General features: G+C 38.1%; 1 protein-coding gene, 1 long non-coding RNA gene, 2 other non-coding genes and 1 pseudogene across 6 annotated transcripts; 2 read left to right on the plus strand and 3 right to left on the minus strand.

Annotated features, from left to right (window-relative positions):
* The first annotated feature begins 805 nt into the window (after positions 1 to 805).
* On the plus strand, positions 806 to 3,055 carry LOC107280071 (uncharacterized). Of its 3 annotated transcripts, none has more exons than XR_010738793.1 (5): positions 806 to 953; positions 1,888 to 1,981; positions 2,122 to 2,176; positions 2,571 to 2,632; positions 2,740 to 3,055. XR_010738793.1 is itself a non-coding variant. In XM_015769444.3 (5 exons), exons 1-5 carry the CDS (start codon positions 938 to 940, stop codon positions 2,754 to 2,756), a joined length of 261 nt encoding a protein of 86 aa, XP_015624930.1. In that variant the 5' UTR covers positions 806 to 937; the 3' UTR covers positions 2,757 to 3,055. The 3 variants fall into 3 exon arrangements, 1 of the variants encoding a protein (XP_015624930.1); XM_015769444.3 differs by having other exon boundaries at positions 2,105 to 2,176; XR_010738794.1 differs by lacking the exon at positions 1,888 to 1,981.
* A 4-nt stretch (positions 3,056 to 3,059) lies between these two features.
* On the plus strand, positions 3,060 to 4,897 carry LOC4326589 (uncharacterized; annotated as a pseudogene).
* Positions 4,898 to 5,549: 652 nt separating this feature from the next.
* Positions 5,550 to 7,436, minus strand: LOC107278480 (uncharacterized). Its single transcript, XR_001544777.2, has 2 exons — positions 6,825 to 7,436; positions 5,550 to 5,849 (listed from the first exon to the last, which is right to left on the minus strand). It is a non-coding gene; the product is annotated as an uncharacterized lncRNA (long non-coding RNA).
* A 3,049-nt stretch (positions 7,437 to 10,485) lies between these two features.
* Positions 10,486 to 10,567, minus strand: TRNAR-CCU (transfer RNA arginine (anticodon CCU)). Its single transcript has one exon. It is a non-coding gene; the product is annotated as a tRNA-Arg (tRNA).
* A 346-nt stretch (positions 10,568 to 10,913) lies between these two features.
* TRNAR-CCU (transfer RNA arginine (anticodon CCU)) lies at positions 10,914 to 10,986 on the minus strand. Its single transcript has one exon. It is a non-coding gene; the product is annotated as a tRNA-Arg (tRNA).
* Positions 10,987 to 11,520: the final 534 nt, after the last annotated feature.

Consider the following 11,520-nt stretch of genomic DNA (forward strand, 5'->3'; position numbering starts at 1 on the left):
TGTGCTTGTGCAATGGCTTAGCGTATATATACAAGGATTTAGCGAACTTGTGTAATGGATTTGATGCCGATTTTTTGTTATTTAATCACAACAACCTTTTAATTACGAATGTGAGCACATAATTTTTGGGCTTTTGTTTCTAAGCAACATGCCTACGTGAACATGTCGATCCAGTTGACCTGATGTTGATAAAAAAATTGGTTGTTTGTTTAACTAAATATCGGAGAGATTGATGTGCTTTTCACTCAACGGCAGACATAGGATTTTATAAATGTGGTACGGTAAATTAATTTATTTATAAAATAATAAATTATCTAACTGTTATATAATATTATCTCTAAAGAAATGTAAAAAATCCAATATATCATAACAAACCAGACTAAAAATAAACTAAATCTTATTTTTATATATAGATCACATTGTAATGCATATGCATTTAACTAGTAAATAGTGAATTTCACAATTCACTTGAACAATGTATATAGTGCATAAAATTTATATGACTATATCGATCAATATTATTAACCTTTATAGCATTCTAGATTATACTTAACAAAAATATTTTTCTCTTAAAAAATTAGTCAGATACCTTATATAAATACAATTTCTTATGTTAATATATATTATGGAGCGCATATACTATTAGGAGTAAATGTATAATTTTTTGTGACATTCGTTAGTTGATGTGTACGAAGTGTGTATAGGATATGTTCCTGTTAATTTTTCTCCAAGTATTAATGATTCATCATAAAGAAATACTACTAATCAACTAGTTTTAAAATAGTAAAAATATTGAGATAAAGGTGGAGGAGTCGGGTATCGCGTAAAAGAAAGAGAAACCTCCCGTCTCATTGTCTCCTCCGCTCCTTGCGCCGCTGCCAAGACGAGTCGCGGCTGAACAGGGGAGGGGCGGCGATCTTCATCTGGCGAGCAGAGCATGGGAGGGGATCCTGGTGAGCATCCACATCCTCTTTCTGATTCATCTCTCTCTCACCCCACCAGGACTACTTATGTCTGGAATTTGCTTGCGTTCGTTAACCCTACTAGCTTCTCTTCTAGATCTGGAAGAAGCTCTTCTCCTCCTTAATTTGAGAGCCTTAAACCTCTCTTAATACAAGTAGTAACAGTTTGTTTGTTCACCCAAAAGTTTAGGGGTTCATGTCCCAAGTTGGATCCGCCCCTGTTTTCGCTGCTTTGTTACTAGCAGTAACGTGCAGGAATCATCAGCCTTGATAACTCTCTTATTTGCCTTCTTCAAAAAACACTCTCTTCTTTGCCAGCAAATAGCAATCGTGTAACTGCCTTACTATATTTAGATTACACTGAAAAATGTATATGCTACAATGATTTGTAAAAGCTGATCGATATGCAACACTGCTATGCAAAACAAATGAAGATTACTAATTAGCACAAATTATGATTTTGATGATCCTTACGGATGAATTAGATTTGAATTGTAGAAAAAATGTTACACCTATTATGTTGTTCTGATTTCTGAAACAAAAGCCACCGGGCCAATTGGAGGTAGGCTGTTGGTATATACGTGTACGTATGTACTCATCAATTCAGCATCCAATTAGTTTGTTCACATCAGTTGAATAGAATCACCACTCAAGGAGCATCCTGCCTACAAATTTAAATGTGTGTTTTGCTTGCTTGTATTTGGAAATACAGTGTTGCATGTGCTTAGATGAAAAAAAATCGGGCTTTGATGCAATGACTTAATTTCTGAGAATATAAGTACAGTTGGCTATTAAGTTAGGCTCAATTTTGTGTTATATATGCTATATATCGTACAACCATTAGTGCTTAATGTTATACAAGCCAATTATAGTTTCTTTTGGGAGTAAAAAATATATTTTTACCCTTCACATTTCGAATACCCAGCCTCAAAATCCTGGGTCAACCCCTGCACAGTGCACCCGTGCCGCTTTCCCTTGCTCTTTGCCTGTCGATCCCCCATCTGCCCCTTTTCTAGCAGGTATCTTCATTCCTCTAGCTCATAGTTTCATTGTTAACAGTCTCTCGTTGTATTTGAACCATAAACTATGAAACATTTGTCCTTACCAATTCTTAAATTACTGAATTTGTGATTGCTTATTAGTGAATGTGCCATTGTAGTTGATGAAGCTCCCGTAACTGAAGAAGAACCACCAACAGTTTCCATAATTGATGTGTAAGACCTTTTCTACTTGAACTATATATTACAACATTTGCACATTTTGAACCTAGCTTGTTAAGTTAGTCAATTATTATAAGATATTATTGCTATATTTCTCGCCTTTTTTTTCAACTAAATTTGTAATTCCATATGGGATTTACGATGTTCGAAACTTTTGTTATGTGATATAAACTTGTGAACTTTGTTTTGAAATTTGATTTGGAAGTTAAAAAGTACACTCAAATTTACCAATGACGGTGCATAATTGCAAATTAGCAACTACTCCTAATTAACTACTTTGCTCAACAGCATTTACGTAGGCTGGTTTCTCTTTTCTAATAATTTGCCATTTTATATTTTGTAATTTACTGTTGCTTTTACAGATTCTGAGACTGATTTCTCTTTCAAGGATGCCAACAAACTGTGCTCTCTTGTTCGGAAGCAGAAAGCACTTGCCAAAAAGAAAAGGAAGTATGTATATTTCTCTTCTATTACTATCTAAGATAACCCTGTTCTTTTTTTTTCTCATTCTTGATCCAGATTCAGTATTCTTGTGCTAATACCTTTTTTTTAAGCAGATGGCTGCGGTCTCTGATTCCAAGGGAAGACGGTCTCATCAAACCTATCAAACGACCCAAGTTTCTAAAAGATGCGCAAGTGCACCATTTACACCATTCTTGGGGTTTCAAATTGTACTGATTGGAAGCTTGCTGTCTACTAATGTGATCATGTCTTGTAAACAAATGATCTATTTGTTGCTCATTTCAAAATATTGAATTGTTTTGTAATATCACACCATGGGTACTTTTATGCTTTATTACTGAAGCAACTAAGAACATAAATGGATGATCAGGTGGCATTTCAATATATGTTTCTATGTATTCATCTTTGTCATTTGATGGCTTGCAAATCACTTCATGTGCAGAAAATGATGCTAACTTATAGGTCACACACCACTACATGTGCAGAAAATGATGCTAACTTATACGTCACACCAGTTTGAAGGCAGCTATCTTCTTTACATTGTCTTTTAGTGCTATTATGTTTCTATTATTAGTACTGTTGTAACAAAACAAAAATCTTATTATGAGATTTCTCTGGTTTGCAGGTACTTGGCTGAATCATATGTAAGGAGTGATGAGGTAAGTCATCACATTGTTCTTATCCAGTTACTACAGTCAGCACATTGTCTTGAATATTTCTCCCTAGGTTTCTTGTGAGAAAGTCATAGCCCATGTTGAAAAATGTTTTGATTTCCAAAGCGATGGCTACAGCCACCACATTGTTCAAGATGGCCTTCAGTTTTTTAAGTTGCAAAAAGGCAAGGATGGCTCACTCAGTCCACAAGGTCTTGCAGACATGCAACTCATAATAAATAAGTTAAGCAATGAAGCACTTCATTCAGTGGCTAACATCGTCACCCACAATAGGGTTAGTTTTGAGAAGACCAGGCCAGCGATGAACAAGATCATAGAAGACCACCTACCACAATACTTGGCAAACTTGCGTGATGAAAATGACATGTCTCAACTGTCGCACATTTTAACAAATTCATTCAGTTGCCGATCTAATTCCTTAAACATTGCAACACCTATTTCACCGAAAATGTTATCATCCATCAACCAGGCATTAAATGTACTTGGTACACTGACTATACAATCTCTTGTTGCAATGAAAAGAAAGCTTGATGAAATATCTTTCACCCCAAAATTTAGTTTTGTACCTCGTATAAGCAGAAAGGCGCATATGGTTACTGTGATTAGGAAACAGTGCAATAAGATGATTTCAAGGGTTGGGGAAAGTGGTGACCTGCCAAAGAATTTGGCAAAAGCACTATCAGTGGTGAATCTGTATAGGAAGCAAGAGTTGAAATGCATGGACATCTCACAGGCAGAGTTCTTTCCATTCTCAAAGAAAGCTATTTTCTTGCAAAATGATGTCCTGAATGCTATTTGGTCAATTCAAAAGTTGAAGAAAGGGGATCTTAAATTGCTGCGTCCCATACTATGTCAAGGTTCAAACGATGAGATGCTGTTCAAGACTACTGTGAGAAGGTATTTGATAGATTGTTTGTTTGAATGTGATCAGGGTGATTTACCAGATGAGGCATCAGATGCCTCTACGTCAAAAAATTGATTTCACAGAACAAAGGAAGGGTGCAGAGGTAGAAGCTGTACTGAATGTAAGCAGTAGTCTTAGAGCTCTAGTATATCATTGTACAGGAGGCCAAACTGACGATCAGTTAATGAACTGTGGGAGTGAATGCCACAGTGATGAACAAGTGATGAGCTTAGGTTGTGATGACTACAGTTGTGATAATGATTTCGTGCTCACAGAGGGTTACAAAAATTTTGGTCATCAGCAGCATAAAATAGATGAAGCTTGTTCGAGTAGCATGGCCAACCCTGTCGGTCTTTCATAAAAGCCTGTAAAATCTGAGCTTGCATGGATATCTCGTATAAAAGTGTTAAGTTTTCCGCCTATAAATTTCACGCTCCAAGAACTTGACAATGTTTTTATTCAAGGGATAGAAGAAATCAACTTATTTTGGGCTTCTCAATTCCCGTTTCTGAATTTAATTGTGGATCTTTGAATGGCCTGCTCGATTGAAGCACTAGCTAGTTAGCCAGTTATGGAGAATGTATCTCTAGTTCATGTACTATGCTTTTAATGATCAATAAACCTTGTTCTCAAAAAAAAAAAAGAGCTAGTTAGCTCTGTGTAGCTTGGTGACAATGCCGCTGCGTTATTTCTTTCTGAAATTTGTTTCAGCGAATTTGGGTCCGTTCCTTTGTGTCATTTTTCAGGGCATTTTATTTTCACTACACCAGATCGATCATTTACAAACTCAACTCCCATATATGTTAATAATAAAGCTCTCGAATTGATGTTCCAACCAACATGTTTGGTGTTAAATTAAAAGCTACAACGGCTTTGTGGACCGGATCGACCACATGTTTGTTTACGGAGTAATTATCAGATCGATCAATATAACAACACAAGAAGCTCTGCTCACCTCAGTTATCCTAAATTACTACTCCCTCCGTTTTATATCCGAAGGAAGTATTTGAGGATCTAGCCTGACCGCCTGATTACAACATCATGGCTGGCTCACATGAAAATTATGGAAATTTCAAGATCAGATTTGTTTGAGAATAGTGCGTCGGACTTGTCAGAGAATAAAACAAGATAATGTTAGCACACAGCTTGTATTGCTGTGGAATTAGGGCATAAGGTATGAATTCCATTTAAATTTGGGGGAGGAACTATTCTTATATGCAAACTAATATGATTATTCTTATGAAAATCATAGAATCCAAACTTCCCTACGATCATTCACCTTGTGTTCCGTCGAAGTCGCACAATACCATCATTCATACCATAACCAGAATAACAGCATGCTTCTGAATGAAGCTTAACTGAAGTTTACCATGATTAATAACTGTTGTGCAGGTAGTTCAGTGGAATATAAGCTACTTCATACCTAAATATGGGGTAGAGTGGCTAGTCTTGGTGGTCCCAAATCACCAGAGTATTTACATCAGTAGATTAGACATGTCCATCTTGGACCCAAATGAGACGATACCAACGAGGTTGGTATGTACATAACATAAAGATATGAGCCAGACCAAAAGCAAAATGACCAGGTGCATTAGCATACTGTACTTCCTTGAAGCTTTCTCCATGTCTGCAAAAATGAAAAAAAAAACGCAAATCAAGTGACATAATTGCTTGGCTAGATTAGTCATCAGAAACACAACTGCACATAGCCCAAGACCATAGAAGGCCAACCAGTTTGCAAAAATAGACTCAATTTACACCGATAGGTCATTGAAACCTTCTAAACAAATAAGCACCCACTGATGTTGATGTCAAATAACTCCTTTACTTACACAAGGAAGAAGGGTATCAAGACATTGAAAACACAATCAGTAGTTTCAATTGTCTAGAAAGTTTGCAATTGTTTATACTAAAGAATCTAGTTTCTGGGGACATTCTTATATATCAATCAGTAACTATCCGCAACTATATTTCCAAAGGAATCTTGCATTTCCATCATTTAAGCAGTTTGCACACAAAAAAGTTTTAACAAGGATAAGAAAAGAGAATGGCATGGCTTCACGTGTAAAGAGAAGAGTCTAAAATTAAATGAACAGGCAGGCAATTCATATCATGGTGTTACATGGAATGGAAAGCAATAAAATGCATCGCAGCTTGGAAACACATAAGAATAATGAAATGAATAAACTTAAAACAGAACAAAACAAATACTAGCTAGCAGAGGCAAACTGACGTTATGCAATTCACTTTACAAAATGCAACATCATAGACTTGACACTTCTAAAAAAACAATGCACTCTACATCAGTTGGCACATCATTTGGGCTGTTTACCTATACCACAAACCTAAAGTTCACTAATTCAATCATAAACGTATACTCTAATAGAAGCATCTCCACCCTTCCCCCCCCCCCCACCAAAATGTACCCTGCAGTTATTAACTGCAACAGTAAGCCAACATGGTAATATAACTAAACAAAAATAAATTGCTTATAAGCATAGCCAGTATACATGTGTAGTATATTTTATTCTATTCTATCATACGGTCTGAGAGAAAAACAACAATGTCCAAACGGCATACTGGTAAATGAGAACAAAATCACCTCAATTTTTGACATTGATAGGTCATTGGGCTTGTTTTTTCTTTGCTTGATGCCCTCAAAAACCATTAAAGTACAAACTTGCCCATTTGAGTTATTATATATCCCCTTGGCAACAAATGGACGCAGCTGCTCTTAAGCAATGTGAACCTTACCAGCAAGCTCTTCCTAAAAGGATATCAGTATATCACAACTAAACTACTGCCTCCACAGATTAGAACCTCAAGTCAGCATCACGATGGAATATGGAGATAACAGTGATTACTTCTAAACGGAAATCTTGTATGGTAAAGGCAGATCAACAACTAAAAGATGGCAAGGTAAATTAGAGGTGAGAAAGGTCAGTCAATCAATCTATAATGATCACTTGAGCAAGCCCGACAGCAACTTGATCAGTTCCTTCTCCAGGCCACGCCCCTGCAAAGACACCCTGACCTGAGCCAAAGTCAGCTGCTTGATCTTAGCATCCAAGGCACTGGCCTTGCTGTCAGCAAGCTTCAAGAAAGCCTCCTTAAACTAGTCGAGATGATCTTCATCCAGAATTGAAACCACCTTCCCAAGGAAAAAGTAGAAGGCCTTCTCCTTGAATTGCCTGTCTATGTCTGTGTTTCTCCTGCTATGCTTATGGCTGTCCCCTTTGGCTGAGGCCTCCATATTCTTCTTCTTGTGCTGCTGAGGAGACTCACCGACCTCGGGCATCACCGGAATCGGACTCTTGGTCGTCATCCTCATCATCATCGGACGGAGGCACATTCTTGTTGGCCTGAAGCGCTGGGTTCGGCACCGGCAGCGCCTCGTCGTCACTGGAATCGGACTTTTGGCCGTCATCGGAATCAGAATCAGATTCAGACTCTTGGTTGTTCGGCGGCGGCGGTGGCGGTGGCGGGGCGACGAGGGGGGCTTTCTTGGTGGGCGTCCCATGCGGCACAAGTTCCTCGAGGACTCGAGCTCCACCTCGTCGTCCCATGCCGCAGGAGCTGAAGGAGAAGACCGAGACCTTCAATGGGAAGAAGAAGACGTCGCCGCCGGAGGTCGGTGAGTCTCTTCAGCAGCACAAGAAGAATAATATGGAGGACAGCCATAAGGAGAAACACAGACATAGACAGGCAATTCAAGGAGAAGATTGCCTCCTTTTTCCTTGGGAAGGTGGTTTCAGTTCTGGATGACAAGCAACCATGTCCTCTTCGTCAGAGCTTTCTTGCGGCGGCTCCGGAGGAAGCTGGTGAGCGTGGGAGTCGGAATCGAAGAGTTGGATTCGGAGGAGCGGAGGACAGGCCATGGTTGCTCCGTTGGTGAAAGGGGAGAGGAAGAAGAGAAGAGGAGGCGGCGGTAGGGTTTCTTGTGCTCACCTGGGTTTTACAAACTCCTGCGTTGGCGTCGGCTTTTGTCTTGGGCTTCTAAAACCCTTTGGGCTTCTCTAGGAGACCTTTCAGCTACCACAAAGGCAATTTTTTCCCTGTAAATTTATTACTTGTATTTCCTGATTTTTTTCCCTGGTTCGAATTAGTGTATTCTGAGCAAGCACTTTAGTTTAATTTAGGCAAATGTTGCAATATGACATCTAACTTTTGTGTAATTTGTTAGTAGATTAAAAAATTTGTGCCAAATGTGCCACAACAGGAGAACACCTTAAAAAATGGTAGTTTGGTGGAGGATGTTTCCGATCCAATTGGAATAAGAAAATTTTCAAATAGATGGGCATGTACCTATGGCCACAAGTTTCTACCACGACGTTCGAGTGAAAATTTCAAAATTATGTAACTATAAATCTGCTATCATCTCAAGTATATTGTTGTCATACATTATATATCTTCACTCCACGCTAAGTTAGAAACTTTTTTTTTTGGGGGAAAGTTAGAAACTTTTGTCCCTATGAATATTCCTGTATTTTGAAGAATTTATCTTTCTAGTTCGGCCGGAAATATTCTCCAACAAACTACCAATTTTAAAGTATCTTTCAACTGGAAAGTATCCTTTAATAATAGCAAATTTTGTTATTGTAAGCTTAAAGTATCCTTGGTACATTTTTCGATGTCTACCAGTAAATTACACAAACTTTAAATTAGCAAAATTTTCCTTTAATTTAAGAAGTGGAGTGGGCAGGTCTAAGTTTCGCTGGATTATTGGCATCATATGCTAAATTGAACTTTTTCCCCATTGTAAATTAGCATTTTCTGATATGGCTATAATATTAAGTTCACAATCTACAATGTTGTGCATGCATGTTCCTCCTCGAGTACGAACTCATCGAGATCAGAGATGGTGCTAGATAACTCTTGTCAGCCTCCACAGGCACCATATTGGGTCTGTATAGGCTTATTTCTGATGTCGATGTTTGGCGGCGTGTGTTGGTGTCTGTTCTGACTCATGTGTTGTGTCTTTATGTGTCTCCTCTCCTCTTAGGTCTTGTATTTATACCCATAGATATCCTTTTGTCCAGGTAGGAATAGGGAAACCAATATGAATACAATCCAATTAGTACTTGTCGTTTCTATATAGAACTCTAGTTGTCCTTCCTTATGCGGAACTCCTTCTATATATGAGTTATGATTCCGTATAAGACTTAGTATATGGTGGGCCCCTTCGAGCTTAGTCGATTACTATTGGATATGTGGTATCCATAACCATGACATTTGATTTTTTTTTCATATGGTTATAACTTTATTGCTATAAACCTTATAGTATGTGAGAAAAGACAAAGATTAGTTTTGAAGACCATACCGAGCTTAGCTGTGCCTTATATTATAGGATAAAGAGAGTAGTATTTTCTAAAAGTAAAGCCTTATTTTATATTTGGCATAGGGCCTCAAATTGCTAGTGACGATCCTAACTATAGGAACACACACACAACAAAGGACTTCAAGATGTAGGAAAAAGTGAAGACATTTCATTTGGAACACATGAATTGGCAAAATATAGGAATCTTGCTAATCAAGTTTAAACCCTTACTTATTCCTCAAATGAGCTCAAATCCTCAAACTATGTTCATTTGATGCTCTATATGGCTTGATTTCATTGGTTCTTGGACTTAGGAAAGTAAATAATTAAAAAAATGGTATAGTTCTAAAAAAATGATATAAGTGGATGCTTGAATTCCTGCGGAACAGTTGTTACAGAAAATCATTCCTTTAATTTTGTTACAGTATATTCAATTCCTTTTATTCCAAATGGATGAATACTAGATTTTCCTATAGGATTTCAAATCCGATGTCTTTCTTCCAAAAATCCTTCAAACCAAAGGAGGCATGAAGATATGTTCTACCACTCAATTGTTTAGGGAGAGTACAAAAAGAGAAGAGCTATACGTATGACCGATGCATACGACTCGTGTACGTCTCACCTCATTAGACTAATCACGTTGCTCAGATTACTTCTATGTGGGTCCAGTTTTTTCACAGCTAGTCAGGGTCATACATGAGTCGGATGTACGAGTCGTATGCATAGTCATTCTGGTAAAAAATGTGGCCAATAGTGGCAGCATGGGGGCAGGGCCCGCAGGCAAAAAAAAAAAAGGAGAGAAAAGCTTAAAAAAAGAGCAGCTCCAAAAATCCTTCAAACCCAAAGATAGCAATTGTTTAGGAAGAATAGAAAAATTCTGGCAGCATGGGGATAGGCAAAAAACAAGAGGAAAGGTAAAAAAAAAAAAAAGAAAAGAAAAGAGCAACGCGCCAGGTAGGGGTCGAACCTACGGCCTTCTGCTTAGGAAACAGACGCTCTATCCACTGAGCTATACGTATGACCGATGCATACGACTCGTGTACGTCTCACCTCATTAGACTAATCACGTTGCTCAGATTACTTCTATGTGGGTCCAGTTTTTTCACAGCTAGTCAGGGTCATACATGAGTCGGATGTACGAGTCGTATGCATAGTCATTCTGGTAAAAAATGTGGCCAATAGTGGCAGCATGGGGGCAGGGCCCGCAGGCAAAAAAAAAAAAGGAGAGAAAAGCTTAAAAAAAGAGCAGCTCCAAAAATCCTTCAAACCCAAAGATAGCAATTGTTTAGGAAGAATAGAAAAATTCTGGCAGCATGGGGATAGGCAAAAAACAAGAGGAAAGGTAAAAAAAAAAAAAAGAAAAGAAAAGAGCAACGCGCCAGGTAGGGGTCGAACCTACGGCCTTCTGCTTAGGAAACAGACGCTCTATCCACTGAGCTACAGGCGCCTTGTTAGGCGTCTTAAGATGTTAACGTATACTACCTTATCAAATCGTAGTCCTCTTGTGAAAAACAGTTAATTGGTATAATTTATGGCTTGACTTCAGAACGCTGGTCTTTAGCTCATCTTTGCTTGTTGTCGTTATCAGATGTAGCTGAAATTTAAAACTTAATAGAGTTGAGTTCATCGTAGATATACAGTAGAAAAAAAGAGATAATCCTTTATATGCCACTGAAAATTGGTCTGATCTTTTATATGCCACTGAAAATTGGCTCTTTCCTTATATGCCATTGGTCCAAATTTGCGCACCCTCTCGTGCCACTACCGTCAGTTGACCGTTAACTCTCAAGTAAAAAAGACATATTTGCCCACTCTAAATTGTTAGGTATGCCCTATAATCAGAAGGGTAAATATATCTTTTTTCCTTGAGAATTAATGGTAAACACACGGTCAACTGACGGGAGTGATATGAGAGGGTGTGTAAATTTGGATCAATGACATATAAGGAAAGAGCCAATTTTCAATGGCATATAAGGGATCA

Source organism: Oryza sativa, chromosome 1, assembly GCF_034140825.1.
Source record: "Oryza sativa Japonica Group chromosome 1, ASM3414082v1".
Classification (NCBI taxonomy): Eukaryota; Viridiplantae; Streptophyta; class Magnoliopsida; order Poales; family Poaceae; genus Oryza; species Oryza sativa.